Here is a 21,910-nt window from a genome sequence, read left to right on the forward strand (position 1 = left end):
GAGCACGCAGTGCAGGCGCTTTGCCATTCCTGTTACAGAGCATAATTTTTTTCAGGAGGAAGAAAAAACTAATTAAATATCAACAGGTCTACATAAGAATATTAGATGATTCGGTAGAAAACGTTCATGAATATGATGCACATCAATGACAACAGTGTAGGATTATTGATATTTATTTTTTTTTCCTCCTGAAAAATTATCCTCTGTAATGTCACATAGGTTTCAAAAAATGAAAGACGATAATATTACATATTATGTAATTTTCTCTCTTTAAGGAATCTGCAGACTCATCATAGCCTCTAAATGCTAACTCACTTTTTTCTGTCAAAATGCATATTCAAACAATCAATATGCAATGTCTGTAGCTCTTCTCTTATCTTCAATGTTTTCACCACCCACTGATGAACATCAAGTGCTGTCGGTCGTTGATTGTCTTTATTGAACATTTCGTCAATTGCATTTTTACTAGTTATTTTCTTTTCCATTTTATATTATTATTTATTTTATTATTATCTGGCTAACATATTTCGGAAGCACTAACTAGAGAACAATATTTAAACAAAACAAGATTGGCATATCTTTTTTATTAGTTGGTTATTTAACGACGATGTATCAATTACGAAGTTATTTAGAGTCGATGAGATTGGTGATAGCAAGATGGTAATTTGGCGAGATGAGGCTGAGGATTCGCCGTAGATTACCTAGCATTCACCTTACGGTTGGGGAAAACCTCGGAAAAAACCCAACCAGGTAATCAGCCCAAGCGGGGATCAAACCCGCGCCCGAACGCAACTTCAGACCGGCAGGCAATCGCCTTAATCGACTGAGCTACGCCGGTGGCTAGATTAGCATAGCTCTAGTCTTTCACGATACAGTAGCATTCTTGTAGCAGACGTCTGTCTCCAATCACGCTGCGAACAGAGTTGTTACGGGGACACAATATCCCTGGCCGTGAGTATCACAGATAAATAAACAACATAAAACATAGAAACAAGTTCCGACTTGAGAAAAAATTTAAGTTACGCTACTGTCAAAACAGGTTGTTTAAAATGAAAGGGGGTCTACGTTACTGTCTGGAGTCCTTAGCAGAGAATAAAATGCAAAGCAACATAAACAGAATACAGTGCATGCACATTTCTAATCTGCAACTGCTACTTACACAGACTGTGTACAGTATTTAACAACTAATTGTATGAATGTTTGAAGAACATTTCCTATTCTTTTCCCTGCTGTTATGAGCTAACCTTCCCAAATATTACTGGCCAGGCAGATTCGCAGATATTCTGTTGGAAGTAGACAGAGAAGCAATAGAGGGGAAAAGATATAACGTCACTTGGTCAAGTGACAAACAGATGATGTGCCTTCTTTTTTGTGTATTATAATATTATAAATTACAGAAAAGCAATCAAGTTTAGTCACATGTATAGGTCCTGTGTATATTTCACCAAACGAATATGAATTGCATTAAAAAAATAAATTATGAATTTGCAAGTCCATATTACTAAAATCATAGGTTTATGTAGTTCATTATTTCCTATGTGTACTTTGTTGTCATTTGTACCAATAATAGTATCAGCTGGTGGGGAACTTTTTTTTGCTGCATTTTTGGGGATCGGCTACGGCCCACCAATACGAGAGCTGATCAGAGGTGTCCACACCACTCAGTGTGTAGGATTGCAGGATGCCACAGGTTTCATTCGGGGCCCGCGAGTCCAGTAGTCCTGCGAGCTGTCTCACATTCACTCCTACACTCTGGGCTGCCTGGAAGGGGTCCATAGCTTCTGCGAGGAGTGGCAGGGCATCACCCGTGACCAGGAAGCGGTCACGATCCCCCAGAAGTGAGCGATTTGCGGGGTGGAACCTCAGCAGATACGGCACGTTAACGAAGACGTCATCAGGCACCACAAGCAGCAGGGACGCCTTTCTGCAGAAGGCGAAAGTCCAGCGCACTGGAGTTAGTCGTGCCTCCATCATGTCGTGATACAGATGGGCCTCTTTAGCGTCCGGCAAGCCCTCCAGAAAGAATGCCACCGACACATCGAAACCCGGTGCGCCACCCCATGTGTACCGGATGGCATCACGGCGTTCGGTGTTCTCTGCTTGTGAACGCACAATCACCAATAATCGCGGGTCAACCTGGTCGCAAAAGCCTGGGTTGATTCCCACGTCTACTGGCACCTAAAAACAAAATAGCCAGTCTTATTACTGTCCATGAGGTGGCAGGGTGTTTATCGATTGTGAGAAAAAACCGTTGAAATCTATGTCCCGGAATTTATTTGGAGGAAATGCAGAAAAACGCTGTATGAGCAGATGATTCTGATGACACAATTTCTACCATCCCGAATGCACAGCAAATAGCTTGTAATACTGCCCTTCAGTTGGTGTAGTTAGAGATACGAAGGGCTCGGGCGTAAAACACGGTAACTGATATTTTGGTCAAAAATGAGATACATAAAGTATAATATGATATTTTACATTCTGCGTCTAATGCGGTAGTTAGTTTTCCAATATCTCAACAGATAGAAGAAGTATACAGATTTTACTTTCCTGATAACTATACAAACTGTTGCATGTATAAAATGTTTACCTACGTAATAACTTCAAAACAATAAGACGTTACTTACCATGTTTTACTCCCGAATGCCTCATTACGGCGCTTCCTTTCGATTTTTTCACTAGAGAGGCGTTCTCATTTTTAAACTCATTCATTGACGCACCTATAAGAGAGATGAAGGCAAAGAGGAAAAAACGCTTCATGTCCACATCCGGTCCAAAAGAAGCTAATACTGTCATCTAGCCACAATCACGTGCCTATAGCACTAAACGGAAAAAAAGATCCGAGTCGTACGAAAAGAAGTTTTGAAAGTTGACGTCAATGGCAAGAATGCTTCATGACCACGCAATGCTGAGGATTATCTCAAAAGTTCGTGGCCTGACACAAAGATGGCACTGAAAACATGTCAACAATGTTAGCGGTCATTTTACATTAGTTCAAGCACGAAAAATCATAATTTTCTGTTGACTACATTTTGTCTAGTTTAATTTTGAAGTTAGTGCGCCGAACATATTGGCAAAAACGGAAAATATCGAGCTTCGTACTGTCGTTAAATATTTCGTAAAAAGGGAATGAATCCAACAGAAATTAAAGCAAACATGGATGCTACATTGGGGGAATCCACTCCAGCGTTTTCGACCGTGAAAAAATGGGCGACACTCTTTAAACATGGTCGAGAGAGTATGAAAGACGATCCCTGCAGCGGACTTCCAGTAACGGCAACAAGTGAAGAAATCGTAGAAAAAATCCAAGATGTAGTGCTGAATGACCATCGACTGAAAGTGTGGGAAATTTGTGAGGTTATGCGTATCTCAACTAAACGCGTGCGCCACATCTTAGTCAATAACTTAGGCATTAGGTATATCCAAGGTCTCCGCAAGATGGATTCCGCGTTTGTTAACACCGAAACAAAAAAACGTCTGATGTCAAATTTCAAGGGATTGTCTGGCTGGATTCGAGAAAAATATGCCCGATTTTTTTAGGCAGGCGATGTGACCACTGATGAAACCTGAATCCACTACTACATACCAGAAACAAAACAGCAGACGAAACAAAGGAAGCACAGTGATTCTCCGCTTCAAATAAAGGAAAAGCTGTTCAATCGACTGGAAAAGTGTTCTGGGATCCTAAGTGGATAATCATGATTGACTATCTAGCAAAGGTAACCGGAGAATATTATTCAAATCACCTTCAGCAACTGAAAGGGAAAATTCGCGAGGAAAGACTGGGTATGGCCAAGAAGAAGGTATTGCTTCATCACGACAATGCATCTGCTCACACGTTTGCAATCGCGGTTGCTAAAGTACACAGCTAGGGTTCGAATTATTGCCGCATTCCTCTACTCACCATACCTCGCATCCTAAGACTTCTTTCTTTTCCCAAAATTGAAAACTAACTTGGCTGGGAAGAAATTTTCGCCAAATGAAGAGGTTATGGCAGCAGCAGCAGCACAAGGCTTTTTTTAGGAACCCATGTACAAGCAGTGCAACACCGATGTATCAAGTGTGTGAATCTCAGGGGTGATTATGTTTAGAAATAAAGATTGTTTAAGAATAAACTTAGTTTAATTTTTATGTCAGGTTATGAACTTTTCAAACAACCCTCGTATTCTAGGCAAATTCTTTTAATTCCATATTCAACATTACCGAATATTGTCATTCTGATAGATTATCTACGCATTTCCATCCCTGTGCATCCATATGGGTGAAGGGGATAAAATCTTACAATTACTGAAATCGCAACGAAAGGAGACATAATTCTCGTCGAAAATAATTTTTATGCAAACTGTACCGTTCCATTTGTGATTATTTTTGTAATACAAAAAATAAAGCAGAAAATCACCTGAGAAGATTTAGAATGCGTCGCTACTCCATCTTTCCATGTTTCGAATAAAGGCCGGTTAATTATATACTAAAATTAATTATGTCATGTACACAATTTCCGGATAAATTAACTCGTGGATAACGAATATGAACAAAATTAGTCCAATAGTTCAGGAAATATCGCTGCACTCTTTCGTTTCCAGAGATGCGGAAGATGCGATTTCCGTGCAAATCTCGAAACCCCCTTTTTTTTTTGCATAAGCACCATATATTTACTTACGCTAAAGGCCTACACTCGGATAATGATAAAGTAAAAATATAAGGTAAAAGAAGACTGAGGAGTCCGTTGTTTCTTTGTAATTGTGAGGTCCATGTTTAGGCTATGTCCTAGATCATATTACAGTATACACCCAGATAGCTCGGCCTTATAGGCTTTGACGGTAAAAACTTTTGTCAGGTTTATTATGCTGCCATCTAGTTGTTACATAAGGAGTTACGTCATAATTCCGATTTGAATTGCATTAGCGACTGTACTGCCATCTCGTGTTCGTTTACGGCGGACGGGTGGCGAACCTGGCGGTTGTTCTCTTCAAAGTGCTACCGATTTTAACATAGGAATGGGCTATCTGTTATATATATGATCTAGGGCTATGTTAAGCCATTGGTTTGCTTGGCTTCTTAAATTTAATGCCATGTCAAATCAGTGAGATTCAAGGCACATGAATAATAGTTACTATTTCCCTCCATATTCAGGGTTCATGACAGCAAGAATATCGCTGCACTAATAACGTCATACTCACAAAGTCATGTTGCGCAGACCAAGGGGTAGAAAACGACAGGTATAAGATCACTGCCACTACCACCAGCCAGAGCAACACCTCGGCCACACGGCGCACCAACAGCCTCTCGCCATCTAGGAATTGAAGAGGTAATACCGTCATTTCCCATAACTATGGTCTTGGAACACAACTTACTATGGTCCACGATACAACAATTCAAATTGTGTATTCCATAACGTAGTACCTCGTTTATCTCTATTTTTGCTGTACTGTAGTTTGAAGTGAAGTCACTGCAGTTATCTACGAACGGTCTATGTTACTTCTACCATGTTCTTTGAATGGTTGTATCGTGGACCATAGTTGTGTTCCCGGATCATAGTTATGGTAAATGACAGTACTCACAGTCAGGAACAAAAAAGTAATTATGGCGAAGTAAACCTAAGGCGTTTACAGTGGCCTAGAGAATGGCTTTTGCGAGACTATTGTGGAAATTTCATAATCAGACAACTGAAGTAAACTGATGGATCTTGAGACCAGTTTGCTAGATTTAGTCACACGCGACATAAGAAAAAATACCCGTATGAGAAAATATGTATATTTCACCACATGAGAGGCTGACAGATACCCTATGATTCCTAGTTACTCGAAAAAGCTATAAAGATGTCGAATTCACGACTATCATGTCAAAACAATCGCTGTCGAAGGTCGGACGTTACCACGGAACGCAAGGGTCTAAACTAACCGAAAGACAAAGGGGAACTGAGCGAATCATGACGAAAAGATGGTGAGGAGCGTCCAGACGCACCGGCTTGCTTGTGTAATTCTGGAAAATGAGACGTGTTCAGTCTTCGATAAGTTCCAAAAGTCGCTCAGTTTTACGTCCACGTGCTCCTTGATATTTGCAACGTTTTACATGTGCAAATAAAACGTCAAGCAAGTTGTTGCGTCTGAACAGGGCTTACAGAAAATGTGATCAAATCAAGCCGCAACACATAAAAAGTAAGGTAGTGTAATTAAGAAAGGAAGAATGGAACTTCTTTAGAAAACCAAAACAAGCTGAATGGAATACAAGATAAAGTAAATTACCTACACATATAGTGTCTGTAAGTGCAAATTCATCGATTTTGAGGTTATAGCACTACTGAATTCCTTAAGGTCAGAGCTATCTGAAGTATGCTCTGTAAGTACTGGGACGACTGATTATTTTTCTTTCCAAAAGAAGATGACTAATAAACGGGTGATTCACGAGGATTTACCACTTACGAAACATACTTCCGAAAACATTCTGAGCAAAAAATGTCATATAAACATGAATCCTATTCTCAATATTTTTACAGTTACACTAATTTGAACTTGTTTGTAAAATACCTTTTTTATTTCGTTTTAAAGGCAAAAGAATATTACAAAAGAGAATGAACTATTCAGAAGTACCGGCATCATTTCCTTCACTTGGCTAGTATTCTGAAGTTAGAAGCGTGTTTTTAATACCTTAGCTGCTTTGTACAGATTTTTTCCACGATTTTTAACTAAAAGTTACAATATTCTTACGCTTAATAATAATAATAATAATAATAATAATAATAATAATAATAATAATAATAATAATGAGGTTGCTTATACAATTGCTTACAGTTCCTCAAGGACACGTCACGCCACTAATCTATTTGCAAAAACCTACCTGTGTTTTTGTACCTCTTCATTTCAAAAGAGCGTTACATATTTTATTCACTAAAACTATAGCTCAGATATGTGAATAGGAGTTATTATTGTTGTTATTATCAATCCTCACTATTACCGACCATCTAAAACGTTGGCCCTGGTTAAAAAGCACTGAAATAGTGAAGTTTGGGTGAGAGTTTATTGCAAGCAATGGAACTGTGTAAGTTATATTACTGTACGTACAGCTCACGGGTACCGCACATCGCCGCATACCGAGCACCTCTAGCACTGACTACACCGGACAGAATATCAACGAATTAACTGATAACCAACTGATATCGGTATCGTGACGCGGCCTTCAACTGTCAACAAAAGCGAAATTGCACCTACAGACTTGAAATACATGTCACGGCTAGAACTGACTTCGATTGTTACAACTTAATTTTATTCTTCATGCATTCATGGACAAAGCGTGTGAGTTTCACCAGCTTCAAAATTATTCCGTCTTCTCTACGTCTCTCTTTCCACAGTTCAGTGCTAAGTTACGTTATTTTTATGTCTTACATTTATTCACTACGCTAAACCCCGTTATTATGCAAATATGGATTTTACCACTATCCAAGGCACAATATTGTATGTTTCCACTGCACTGTTGAGAAAGCCGTTTTATAAAAATTCAATCTTGTCTTATCATTTGACATTGCACAAAAGATAACATTGCACAATGTTATCGTATAAAGTAATCTTATTTAACTAAACTCATTAATCTACCAAACTACATATACACATTTTATTTTAGTATGATAATAAAAAAACTCGAATGTTGTAAAATGAATACAGTAAAAATATACGAAACTGTTCTTAAAACATTAGCCAAAACCAACACAAATACATAAGTCACGCACTGAAAGCAAATAATTTCACAGACTCTACGCAAAGGCCAACTTACAGGAATTGGGTTTTGTCCGCCGATCACCACTCTTGCGATACCTGCAGTAATCCGCATGTTTTCCGTTATATTTGATACTGTAGTGTACGTAGTAGAGCTGGTAGAAGGGAAATTCGTAACTTTGAACACGGTGTGATCCATTACTTTGTCTGCAATTGTAGCAAGTAGCTACATGTTTTTTAATGTGGTCTTGTATGGGCGATGAAGAAGTGAGGGTGGTTAGTGATTAGCAGGCTAGGATCCAAGACCACTTAAGAATGAAGTGAGTACAGATGGAGTGAGGTGGCGCGTTGAGTTTTGTTGTAATGTACAGTAGTGGCAAAAAAATCGGACCGACCCTTGTAGCTCATTTCAGAGCCTTTTTCACTCCAGAGCACGATAGACTGGTAACTAAGACTTTCGTGGTTCGAATCCTGGCTGGAAAGGAAACTTTTTTTTTTTTTTTGCTCCTTATTCAAATTTATTCCCAATACTTTTCGATTGCAGCGACATTTTACTACTTAATTAACTTATTATTCCCAGAACTTGAATTTTACCAGAAATTGAAAAGTATTGGGAATGAATGAATTTGAATAAGGAACAAAAAAAGTTTCCTTCCCAGGCAAGATTCGAATCACGAAAGTCTTATTACCAGTCTATCGTGCTCTGGAGTGAACAAGGTTCTGAAATCAGCTACAAGGGTCGGTCCAATTTTTTTGCCATTACTGTACAGTCCAGTTAGGGATCAGAGGTACAGTATTCTTTCGTCTCTCCCTACGAAACGAACTCAGCCGATCACAGTGCATTTCCAATTCATAGTGAATAGTTTTTTTCGAACTAGTTGCAAGTATGTACAGTACATGGTTGTTCATTGTAGGGGAGAGTCGGGTAGTATCGGACAGTGCGTTTCTTTCATCTACTACCATATGGTAGCACATGAATGACATGGTTACGTTTCTCTATGCGACATCACAGAAACGTAAACATGTCAATCAGGTACTATCATCGTGTGGTAGATGAAAGAAACTCATTGTCCGATATTACCCGATGTCCGATACTACCCGACTCTCCCCTAACGCTAACGCCCTCAACGTCGCCGAGGAACATGAAAACTTGTGAGGTATGTATCCTACTTCATTTTCCACCGTCACTACTAACAGTAGAATATAACGCAGCACGTTGACGTCGTTGTTTACATTCACAGTATGTCTGTCTACTATGTTCAAGGAACTCTATAGTCAAGTTGTGCGTACATTGGTTGCTAAAGTGTCCCGGATCCTAAACCTGGTGATCAGTGCTCGAAAATGAAAAGGAGCACCGCAAACAAGGTTATGAACTACTTTTTTAAAATACAAAAATCAAATTCTAAACAAACTTACGATGTGCCAATAAATTATGGAAGTGACTGCGATCCGGAAGTTTGTACGATGTGTCAGATGAACTGACGCATTTGTTCTTGCAGCTTCAGGAAAGAGACGTTACAATAACTCGGGCTGACAAATTATTATCTGTGAATTTCGAACTGGCGGATCAAGGTCACGTACAAACGTACAAAAGTACAAATCACGCACGAGTCACTGGACTGAAAACTATGAACTGAAGCATTGGTAATTTCGGCTGTCCCAGCTGTCTTTAGTTGAGGAGAATGGTCCAGGATTGGAGTAAGCACATGTGGCAAATGCAGTCCATTGCTTGACCTTGAGCCGCCAGTTCGAAATGCACAGATAACAATCAGAATAACGCTTCGAGTTGTTGAATGATTGAAAGAAAAACCTGGCGATCATCGCCGAGACACCAATTGTAAAATTACAGTAGGTGACGAACTAAATCATTTAATAACATGTGATGTACACATTATACATACGGTACCATAATGGCGGTAAAACAGAAATCTTTCTGCAATTTCTCCACTAATGAAGACGAGATATTAATTGATTATGTCTCTAAACACAAATCCCTGTTCGACATGAGCTAAAAGGAAGAACAACGTAAACAATAACAAATATATATTTTGCAACAACCAGAACTGTTAATACAATTATATATATATATATATATATATATATATATATATATATTTATTTATTTATTTATAGTCTCTTACTTTTCACGTGCGATATTATTCTTCTCTAGTGTTAGTATTATATTATATAATTCCATTGCCGCTGTAATTTAAATTTTAGTTCCTATTTTATTTTACTTATTTATTTTTATTTTTTTTTTCTATATTTCTCTTATATTAAAATTGTATTATATAATTTCTGTAACTGTAATTTTAATTCTATTTCCTATTTTATTTTATTTTATATTCTCTTATAGGCCTATTAATATTATATCTGAACTGCGACCGAACACGAGCGCTGCGGTCTCAAATTTTGTTAATACTACTGTATCTCCTGTTTTATATTGTTTGTATTATTTTATTTCTATTTCTCTTGTTTGTTTGTAATTATATTCTTTATTCTGTATATTTAAATACATAAATAAATAAATAAATAAATAAATAAATAAATTGAGTAAAATTATTCATAATTGAAGGACACACATGATGCGGCAGATTTAGCTACTGAAGCAAAAGTTTGAGTGTGAAGTAGTAAGTGAAGTGGAATTCCGAGCAAAGGAGAAATGTGCAACAACCTCCTTCTCACATTATTTTTTTATTTATAACATTATTTCCTAAATAAATGCTCCTAAATGAAAAAATAACATTTTAAAAAGTAAAAATAAAGTATTTATATCACTGGTTTTCACCTTGAAGTTACTGCTTATCTTTTAGCTGGGCTTACTGGTTTGTGAATAAATTTTGTGGGTAATTTTACAACATCATTTTCAATTGAACTTAAAACAAAATGAAATTGTTCGGGAGAAAGTCTGAAATATTCCTTAAAATTGGTGGGATCATTTTCAATATGTCTTAATATCAATGAATTAAAAATGCCGTCTGTGTAACTATTTCTAAACATGACATTAGCTACTTTAAAGATCCATACTTGCTTTTCAAGGCGATTTCAATCGTCAGCGTTGATCGTTCGGCGAAGATCGTTGTAGACAAACCATAGATCATGGTTTTTGTATCACCGCTCAGCAGACGACCACCGATCACGGCAAATAACAATAGGCGAACAAGAGGAAGAAAGGGAAATATGGAAGCTCTTTTGATTGGGTATGTGAACATAATGAATTAAACAGCCATTATTTATATTTCATAAGTATTGATTAGTAGTAGGCCTATTTATAATAGCAGCGGCATTACTATAGTGCGTTTCACGAATACAGAGGGTTGCCACGCCGTGTCTTTAAATCAGTAGCAGGTCAGTTTTCTAGGAAGGCAAGAGGACTACCGAACGTTTGAAAAGGAACTTCATAATCCTGGTAGAATACGCGTGTACTGTATGTATCATGTATTGCGTTATCCATAACAATCATAGAATTATGATGGAATATTAGGTAAAAGCTGCTCCTGAAACCATTTTTTTAAATGGTCGGTCACCGCAGGGAATTCCGTAAGAAATAAAAAATTCTCTTTCGTTGAAAGCATGAGTGCCAGAGAAGTTTATCGAACATTGGCCTCATCATGCGGCTGCACAGGGGGTAGCATTATATCCGGAGATCACCAATAGTAAGAAAGAAAATAGTTGCTATTATCTAGTATTTTAGCATTTAGTATTGGTTGTGGAAGGTTCGTGTGCGGTACTATTGCTTTGCAGTAGTGTAATAATTAGAACCCGGATGTTAGGCATAATGCCTTTTTTAAACTGAGTATATGTATGAAAGACCTATTAGATATAAACATGTTTCCACACATTTGGGGACGATAGGCCTAATTTTTATTTTGCTTTTTTTGTCTATTTCAGCTCCCGTTGCCTATTTCAAGGTTAAATGCCCTTTTTAGCCTTTTTACGTCGTTATTGTATATTTTCTATGTTTTTAATGCATTTAAAATAAACTGGACATAAATTATATAAAAAAAACAAAGAAGAACGGTTGTACAAATTAAAAATAAATATTCACCTCACACAAATATTTGCTGAGAATATTATTCTCCAGCAATACATATGTTTTGAAGAAGTCGTAAACTTTTTTCTCCTACCGATTCCATTATGTCACTTAACAAAGATGTATGAACAGTATAACCCTCAGTGCTCAGGTCACTTCGGGGTTTACCAGCGAAAGAAAGGGTACGAGGGAAGTATTAAAAGCAAGTCTCCAGGTCTCGTTACTGTTGTCTCTTGCACGCACAAGTCACGCGTACTTTGAAGTCTCTAATCCCTTCTCACACCCCTCTTTTTGAGACAATACACAGTCGGTTTTTCCTGATGTCTGAAAGAAAGTAGAGACAGTCCTTCTGAAATAAGTTATTTTAAGTTTGCTCCAATCGCTTCAGTAGCAGTAGAAAGATCTTTTTCCACCATGAAAAACGTTCTCTCTGACAGGCGTTCACTATGACAGTTGACAACTTAAAAAAGTATCTTATGACATGTAACTAAGGAAAGTGAGTACCGTATAGGATAGTTTATGAAATATTTGTCTATTTTTTGTCTGTTCCTATGAATAATAAATGCCTATTTCACTGCCTATTTTTACTATTTTAGTGCCTACATGCCTCCCTTTTTAACCAAAATAAATGCCTAAACATCCGGACTCTAGTAATAATGTACCCCAAACGTCATTCATGTAAAAATTCTCCAATAATTTTTGTTATAAACGTGGCGCATTTATCTCGAAATCATAAGGTCGGTCAATTGCAATATAAAAAATGACGTATTATGTTTCATTTTGGTTACCAAGTGGATGAACAGGATATAATAAGTTGTCTAATGTGTTGTGTGAAGTTAACAGCGGAAAAAATAAAATAAGTAAGCCTTTTGCTATCGGGTAGACTGTTATTTCTAAATTACCAAAATAGACGAATTTTCATGAAAAACTACAGATAAAATTGTATATCCTAACCTCTCTTCAGTCATATGATCTGTGTCACACTCACCTGAAATTCCTATACATATCTCTTCACACAGTGGCTAAAGTAGAGGAACGAGTGTCATCAGAGTCCTCAGACTATCCTTCAACGTCTGCTGATCCCATCATTATTCTCGAACATAATAATAAACTACATCTTGTTCGCCATAAGTTTGACTATGAACTTTTCAATGAAAAATCTCAGACCTGACCGATACTCGAATCCAGACCGCCTGTGTGACAGGTTACTTATTTAGTAACTATACAGATCTTACTGATATAGTATCTATTTATTTTGTAACAGGATATAAATTCGAATAATAGTATATTTTCCAAGAAAAGTATATTTCTACGTCCCAACGAGACAACTTGCATTACATATATGCAAAAGACAGAAAATTATCTTGTAGATAATCTAGATCTATTGATATGGACTGTCAGTATTGTCACTTTTAAAAATAACTGTGCGATTTTATAACTGTTAAGGCTGGTTCACAATAACCCGGAGACGAAAATGACAACGAGAACGGAAATAATGTTAAAATAAATGTATTTAACAATATTTTCGTTCTCGTTCTCGTTGTCGTTTCCGTTCCCGGTTTATTGTGAACCAGCCTTTACTCTTCAGGCCTCTTCACCGTACAAAGCAGGAAGGAGATAATATCAGAGTCGAAAAATTTTATGAAGACAGGGATACGATCAGATGTAATAGCCTATTGCTCTTAATTGCCTTTTATTTACTAATGGCAAATTCATATTATAAGAATACTGAAACTGAATTGCACATGGAAAAGTGCAATTGAATCGCCCTATGCAGAAAGGACTTCAGTCAATTAGACCTAGTTTTGAGAAAACTAACAAAAGAACGTTCTGTAGACTATATTATGAATTCAAAGCTTAAGAATGGCCTTACAGGGTTTCAATGACTTTGAAGTTCCTTAAATGACCAAAAGAAATTGTTTTACGTGCTGGACTGAAGCCCTTTCTGCTTGGAGCGATTATTCCACTTTATTTGTGAAGAATACGCATTCTTCGTAACTGGATAACAAACGTGATGGTATGTCCATGAAAAATATGTTAGCTAAAACTATTGAGATATAATTTATTGTTTTGGATGTAAAGTGCCAACAAGCTCCAATCAACAAATGAAAGCATTAACGAAACGGTGATTCCAGAGCCATTCGCAGGATTTTGAAAGGATGGTTCAAAAGGGAAAAAATATTTTTATAAAACAATTTATAATAAACTGTTCATTTATTACAAAATCACGATTTAAAATAGTTATAGGCCCCTATAAATCCGGTATTGTATATCACATTGAGATATTCCACTGTTTCACTTTCTAACTTGCCGATTTCTTCCCAATTGGGAGGGGGGAAGGTTAAACCCCGAAAACTTCCTCTTTACGCACGGTAATAATTCGTGGGTTCGCACAAATGTGATAATGCTTTAATAATATTGAAAAAAAAAAGCAAACATGTAAATAATAGTTTCAAAACTTTAATAAGCACTAATACCACAGTCTAGAATATAGTCACGAAGCTTGAGTTGTGAGGGTGCTAGGAACAATGGACTGTGCCGATACTATTTCGCATTGTCTCTAATGAGGCGATATTAGCGATCCTAGTAGTTAGCAACTATCTATGGATGCATATTTACTGCGTATTGAGCTTCGTGACTCTATACAGTATACTAGACTGTGCTAATACTCTGAACTGTATGTTTAAGGATACGCAGTTAGGTACAATGTTTATATTATTCATCACATTTGTCAAGATAACTCGGCGCAGGAAGGCAGTGTCTGTTCTGTAATCTAAAAGGGATAGATTATTATTGAAAATATCTCTCAACAGATGGCGAAGTGATTCAGTTGTACACAGAGTCCGTGGATATCCACGGACTCTGGCTAGATCCACACGGCTATGTAAAATTCATAACCGCTATACGACACGCTCCTCCCCATCAGTGTCCTCACACCATTCACGTATACGATCTATTCGTTTCATTTTAACGTAGTACAAAGGTTTGCGCCCAGTGGTCTGGTGTGTTATGATAGCGCAAACAATTACAATAAAAATCACAGCAGATACAGTATGCAGTAAACACGGTCACTACAAATTTCATCGAGTAAATTGGATTCATAATTTCGCCCAGCGATGGACATCGATAATAGTGTATTCATTAAGTATTTCACGTTTGTCAAACATTCCGCGCGAGTTTGAATAGAACTCAGACTTAAGCTCGGTTTCTGTTACCTCAGGTAACAGTGAATTACGTTAATTGCTCTTGTAAATTTAACTGCACTGATAGCTCTCAAGAGCTTCGGGAAAATTAAATGCAGGTTTATCAGCGTTTGCAACTAACAGTTCAGTTAGTTCCACCCCTGTGGATTAACTGCTAGCGTTGCTTGACCGTGAAACAAGCGGGTCCGGTTCAACCCTTGATTGAGACAAATTACCTGGTTGGAGGTTTTTCCTAAGTTTTCCCTCAACCACTTGAAGCAGAATTGCTGTGTAACTTTCGATGTTGGACCTCGAACTTATTTTGGTGAATTCGAGGAATGATGTTGAATTCACACAAGTCTAAAAGATTCTTCACTTTGGCTTGCAGAACAGCTGGGGGACTGTTCAAATTTGGGCGTCCACGGTGATAATGTTTCCTTGTTTTTATCATTTTAAATAATTATTCTGCATATTCTGTTTTGTAGAAAACAATGAATGGTTCACTTTTTCGCACTTCAACTTAGGCTATCTTTATGTCCTTCCATGCTGCCTTTTCACGTCCTTTATCCGCAGTGAAGTTAGTTCCGATTTTCGGACAGAACTCTTTGAAATCATTGCTGTTGTGACAACAGTATGTACTCGTACATCATTACTTCCTGCTAAATCTAACCCTGTAACTGTTGCTGAACTTTGTTTATGTTGAGACTTTCGAGGTGATTTGGTGACAGGTCTACTGGAGTAGTGTTCGTTTTCGGAACCATCAGACTTCGAAGGAATACAGACAGCATCAACATCGGAATCATCAACTGGCAAATTAATAGTTGTTATCAGTTGAGTTCTCCATTTCTTCAGTTCTTCATTTGTAACTGCCTTCAGTGTGGTGATGTTTTCTTCATTTCCTACATTCTGTGAATATAATTGGTCCTGAATTAGAGAAAAAATAAAAATATAGAATCACAATTTTGTTACAATAAAATATTGTAAAATTGTTTCAATGCCACTTATTTTATATTATTTGTAATAATAATAATAATAATAATAATAATAATAATAATAATAATAATAATAATAATCCCCTAATAATAATAATTTATTATTACTTCAGCGTCGCCAGTGTGCTGGAATTTTGTCCCGCAGGAGTTCTTTTACATGCCAGTAAATCTACTGACATGAGCCTGTTGCATTTAAATACACTCAAAATGCCGTCGACCTGCGCCAGGATCGAACCCGCAACCTCGAGCATAGAAGGCAGAATGTCGATTATATTTTATGTGAATTAATAAAACGGTTCAGGCAGAACGCTACTTCTTATTAAAGAGCAAGGACTGTTTAAAATGTAGACAAAACCCTTGTAATGCGGGGCTGGTGATGGTAGATCTATTAGCGCTAATTTTTATATTAAAAATTAAATTATGGTTTAACGACGCTCGCAACTGCAGAGGTTATATCAGCGTCGCCAGCGTGTCGGAATTTGTCCCGCAGGAGTTTTTACATGACAGTAAATCTACTGACATGAGCCTGTCGCATTTAAACCCACTTAAATGTCATCAACCTAGCCCGGAATCGAACCCGCAACCTCGAGCATAGAAGGTCAGCGCTATACCAACTACGCTACCGAGGCCGACAATTTGTCTATGTTTATCAGTTTTAACATAATTGATAATGCAGCACTTTGCTTGTTTCATTCATTCTCTGTGAAGTGAAACAACCCAGAACTCACCACGAGGAGGTGGCTGCATGTCGAGTTCCGCCCTGCCCATCCCAGCCTCCCTTCCATGTGGACAGTGTATTTCATTATTCTGTTTCTTTTAAGTATTATCATTTAACTTTCTTCTTTACTTTTTCATTCTTTTCTCCTCCATTTTTTCATTTTACATTCTCTTTACCTTTTATTTTCTTTCGTTATCTTCATTCTACTTTTTGTTTTTTGTTTTTTCTTTCTTTTATCTTATCCGTTTCCTTTTTTTCCTTTTCTTTATTTTAATAGGTTATTTTACGACGCTTTATCAATATCTTACGTTATTTAGCGTCTGAAAGAGATGAAGGTGATAATGCCGGTGAAATGAGTCCGGGGTCCAACACCGAAAGTTACTCAGCATTTGCTCATATTGGGTTGAGGGAAAACCCCGGAAAACCCTCAACCAGGTAACTTGCCCCGACCGGGAATCGAACCCGGGCCACCTGGTTTCGCGGCTAGACGCGCTAACTGCTACTCTACAGGTGTGGACACTTTTCTTTTTTCTTTTCTTATTCTTTTTCATACTTTTCTTTTTTCATTTTACCTTTTTCCTTTTCTTTTCTGTCGCTTTTCATTTTGATCCTTTCCTTCTCTTTTCTTTATTCTTTTCCAATTTTTATTTTGTTTCCTCTTTTCTCCTTTCTTTTCTTTCTTTTTCTTTCCATTTTTCTTTTCTTTCCTTTTTTATCTTTAATGCTTTTCTTTTCTTTATTTTACTTTTCATTTTTCCTTTTATTTTACTTTTTTATTTTCTTTCTTCCCTTTTTTCATTTTGTTTTATATTTCTTTACTCTTCTTTTTTTCGTTTTCCTTCTTGTATATATTTTCATTTTTCTTTTACTTTGCTCATTTTACTTTACTCTTTTTTTCTCATTTATTTATTTATTTTTCTGCTTTTCTTGTTCTTTCTTTTTTCATTTTACTTTTTCTTTTCCTTTCATTTTTTCCTTTAATGCTCTTGTTTTCCTTTTCGACTTTTTTTATTTTACTTACTCTTTACCTTTTCTACCATCCTTTTCCTTCCTTTTTCCCTTTTTTAATTTGCTTTTCCTTTTTTCTTTTCGTTTCATTCTTTTTTCTTTCTCTTTTTATTTTAGTGTTTCTTTTCATTTTCTTTGAGATCTTTCCCTGTTATGTTTTTATTTTTCTTCCTTTTTGTCTTTGCCTTTTCAATTTTATTTTTTGCCTTTTTTCTTATCTTTCTTTTTCTATTTTGCTTTTTTACTTTTGCTTTTTTCATTTTACCTTTTTTCTTTCCTTTCTGTTTCTTTTCTTTTCCTTTCTTGTTTTTCTTTTTCCTTTTTTCATTTTACTTTTTCCTTTCTCTTTTCTTCTCTTTTCTTTCCTGGTCTTTTATGCCTTTCCTTTGTTCGTCTTTTTCATTTTGTTTTATTCATTTCACATTTTTATTTCTTTCTTTTATGCTTCTCTTTTCTTTTCTTTTTTCTTACTAGTTCTTTTCTTTCTTTTTTCTTTTCTTTCGTCTTTCTTTCCTGCTTTTCTTTTCTCGTGTCCTTTTCTTTTTTCGTGTCCTTTTCTTTTTTTCTTTAGTTTTATTTTATTTTTTTTTCGTTTGTGAATGCTTGCTATTGCATGTTGAGACAAACATATTGAAATCGCAATCTAATGCGTACAAGAAGGGCATATAGAGCCCAAAGGGAGTTTTTTTTTTTAATTTTAGCATTGACAAAGCCAAAGTGTGAATACTTTGTAGACTGAAAAAAATGTACTTACCTTAGTTATTTTTATACGACAGATGTTTCTCGTTTTTCTATCAAGTTTTTTTGTGACACAGACCCTACAAGCAGATGGTGGTCACTCATTTTATTTTCCTTTCTCATTTTTTTCTTTCCTTTTATTTTCTAGTTTTTATTTGACTTTTTCTTTTCTTTTCTTTCTTTTTTTCTGGTTTTCTTTCATTTTGTTTTTCGTTTTTCTTTTCGTTTATTTTTTATTTATCTTTGCTTCTTTTATTTCCCTTTTATATTCTTTTTTCTTATTTTTTCTCTTTTACTATTCTTTGTTTTTTGTTTTCATTTTTATTTTAATGCAGATTTACTTAGATTTCTCCAGAAAATAATCCCAATGCTAATACTACGACTAATTGGAGAAGACAATAAGTAAAATTAAATTTAGTCACAAAAATGTCAGAAAATGGCACATGCAGTACTTACAGATTGATTTCCCCTTGCAGATATATGTTGTAGGCACCTTTTAATCAAAGGATGAGTTGGAGAAGGCAGAATTTAATCTTCCTTCCAGTCCTTCCATGTTTTGTTTGCTCTTGTTTCTTTTTTAAACTTACACCCTGTGATGATCAGTTGCCATTTAACAAGAACGTCAGTTGCAAAATCGTTAATTATGGACAACTTCAGTTGTGTGTATTAATGCAAAAAAAATATTCATATAAAGATATAAACATTAAACGAAATAAATTCTTTCTAAAATTAAGCCGGATCACATACTTACTTAATGAACGAATGTTGACGATATACAAGAGCAAATTATGTTACTAAGCAACAGAGGACAATATATTTAACAATAATAATATTGTAATGCCAATGCCTCCTATATATATATATATATATATATATATATATATATATATATATATATACATATATTTTATTGCAGACTGCTGAATCTTGTATAGTTTAGTAGTAAGATAAAATGATTTACTTAGAAGCAGAAAAGATTGCAGGCTTGAGGTTCACATCCATGACTGATTCAGGTGAAGCACATAACTAAGATAATAAATTGTGAACAATGTGATTATTATTCATTCATGAAGAGACTCGTCAAATCACTCGTAGGCTAAATAACTTAAATATTTATTATGCCTTCAGAAACCATTATTTAACATTTATAAAAGCATCTGTATCTGTTTAATACAAACTGAATAATATCGAAACTGTTGATTGAGAATGGCGTGGTTGTTCAGTCTTAGAAAAACGTTTTGTCGCACAGATACTTTACTAGTCCCAGAAAAAGGCTGTGCGCATGATCATACATATAACGAAATAAAGCTAATTTTATTACCTCAGGTCGCACGCCCTCTGATAAGGCACAGTGCTTCGTTTCTGAGACTTATAAAGTATCTGTGCGACAAAACATTTTTCTCAGACTGTATACATTATTATTATTATTATTATTATTATTATTATTATTATTATTATTTTATTATTATTATTTTATTATTATTATTATTTTATTATTATTATTTTATTATTATATTATATTATTTTATTATTATTATCATTCATTTATTGTTATTATATTACCATTAATTTATTATTATTATTATGTTATTATTATTATTATTATTATTATTATTATTATTATTATTTTATTATTTTATTATTATATTATATTATTTTATTATTATTATCATTCATTTATTGTTATTATATTATTATCATTAATTTATTATTATCATTATTATTATTATTATTATTATTATTATTATTATTATTATTATTATAACTACGACTGCTCAATGACATCTCCTACTTACTTGTTACTGGTATATCCACATCTTGGAGAGTGGCCTTTAAGGTCACCGATCTTGTCAGTTATCAGTAGAGCTAGGATTCGTATGTAGTAATAGCTAATATTTTTATTCGGTAGACTTTACAAACATGCAAGCCATGCCCCCACTCCTCATATTTGCCATTCTTGTCATTCAGTACTTCCATTAGTTAGCGCTAAGGGTCTTTAATCCTCTGAACCACCACTTACAAAACAGCGGGGGGTTAAAAGCTGCATTGTCTAGTCCTTGTGACTTTTCCTGCATTTCGAGTCTTGTCAACCAGGCTTAAAACCTTCTTAACCGGCATCACATAGACGCAACTATACTCGGTGTCATTCTTAACTCATACTGTACTACATATAAATCCTAGCTCTAGTTATCAGGTCTACAGCAAAGTTGTTATTAGGTGGACTGTAGAGTTCATAGACTTGGAATCTGTTACCATGTTTCCAAGCTGTTATCTTTATTATTTCTGCATTGTCACTGTCATTCATTTCCTTCAATTCTGTAAACTTTCCTGTTGTTTCGTGCTGAATGTCTGCCCACTTGCAATTTGCCTGTGCTTTTCTAAGATGTTGATATTTTAGTTCTTGAGTTTGTAGTATATTCTTTTTCTATGTCGATGTTGGCCTCTGCTATAACAAATAAATCTGCATCTGTCTTTGATAATTTATTTTCCACCGCAGCTCTCTTGGCTTGTGACATACCACCAGCATTCCATAAATGCATTGAGAAGAGCTGTTTATTTTTCTTGGGAAGCATGCTAGTGTTATAATCCATTTAACGTTATCCAGAGAGCACCACGTGGAGGCGCATTACTTTGACCTATTTCCGGAAATGTGCTCTTAATTGTACTCGTATTATTGTTTGGACTCTTATTTTAAGGCAAATAATGGTTTAAAATTAATAAAAGCATGGTTCCATTCGAATATTCTTTCTCTTAACACTGCTAAAACTACAGTCATTTCTTTTTCATTAACTAGTAAATCTTATAAATTGCCTGATCTCCCATAAACATTAAACTACACAATTTTGGTTGCTCCGTAATTTGCTGTAGGCCATAATTGTCCAATTATAAATGAATCTTCAGAGATTAAATATTTAGGAATCAATATTGATAAACATCTGAAATGGGACAAACAAATCAACTATATTTATGACAAATTACTTAGAATTATATTTAAGAGTTGTATTAGGCCTATGTGTTCTACAAAGCTTGTAACAGGGTAATTACTCTTTTTACAAAAGAAAGTTGTAAATTAATCAATACAGTTACTCTGTTAGGAGTTACTGTATTCTTATGGTTACGTTTTATAAGGTGCTGATTTGGAATTTGGAGATAATATGTCCCAAATTGCTACATTTGCATTTGTTGGATGCAGAGCCCTGCAGTTGGAGTGGTGCTAGTGTAGTTCTCAACGTTCTTCTTAAGTGTTGTTGAATTTTACTTCCAATTTTTGCCACTGCTTCTGAAACCCTTATTCTTACATTTCACAATGTGCTGATTCCAATTGCAGAAATACCGTAATTAGCCAAATATAAGACGAGATATTTTTTTCCAAATTTTTGCATTTAAAATGGAGTTTGGGATTCGTCTTAAATTCGCGTATTAAGAAAAATATATAAGTTGCATTAATTTCATTCCAGTTGTACATTTCATGCAAAAAGAATGGGCCGCCCACAATTTATAAGTTCCAGATATATCGTCGTTGTTCCTGCAAT

At 35.5% G+C, this 21,910-nt stretch overlaps 1 protein-coding gene across 7 annotated transcripts; it reads right to left on the reverse strand.

Annotated features, from left to right (window-relative positions):
* Nucleotides 1-1,353: 1,353 nt before the first annotated feature.
* LOC138715063 (N-acetyllactosaminide beta-1,3-N-acetylglucosaminyltransferase 4-like) lies at nt 1,354-10,751 on the reverse strand. Of its 7 annotated transcripts, none has more exons than XM_069847541.1 (4): nt 10,734-10,751; nt 5,178-5,290; nt 2,625-2,717; nt 1,354-2,178 (listed from the first exon to the last, which is right to left on the reverse strand). In XM_069847541.1, exons 3-4 carry the CDS (start codon nt 2,625-2,627, stop codon nt 1,573-1,575), a joined length of 609 nt encoding a protein of 202 aa, XP_069703642.1. In that variant the 5' UTR covers nt 2,628-2,717; nt 5,178-5,290; nt 10,734-10,751; the 3' UTR covers nt 1,354-1,572. The 7 variants fall into 7 exon arrangements, with proteins under 7 accessions (XP_069703642.1, XP_069703640.1, XP_069703641.1 ...); XM_069847539.1 differs by lacking the exon at nt 10,734-10,751 and adding an exon at nt 7,428-7,445; XM_069847540.1 differs by lacking the exon at nt 10,734-10,751 and adding an exon at nt 7,380-7,396.
* Nucleotides 10,752-21,910: the final 11,159 nt, after the last annotated feature.

The sequence above is a fragment of the Periplaneta americana genome, chromosome 15, assembly GCF_040183065.1.
Source record: "Periplaneta americana isolate PAMFEO1 chromosome 15, P.americana_PAMFEO1_priV1, whole genome shotgun sequence".
NCBI classification, from domain to species: Eukaryota; Metazoa; Arthropoda; class Insecta; order Blattodea; family Blattidae; genus Periplaneta; species Periplaneta americana.

Bases quoted from the DNA above. Each gene is read 5' to 3' on its own strand.
- LOC138715063 (XM_069847537.1), bottom strand. From the start codon at position 7,086: ATGCGGCGATGTGCGGTACCCGTGAGCT. The intron at 5,291-7,058 runs GTACGTACAGTA...TTCAATTCCTAG, and splicing joins ATGTGCGGTACCCGTGAGCT to ATGGCGAGAGGCTGTTGGTG. The intron at 2,179-5,177 runs GTGAGTATGACG...TTTTGTTTTTAG, and splicing joins GGTCTGCGCAACATGACTTT to GTGCCAGTAGACGTGGGAAT.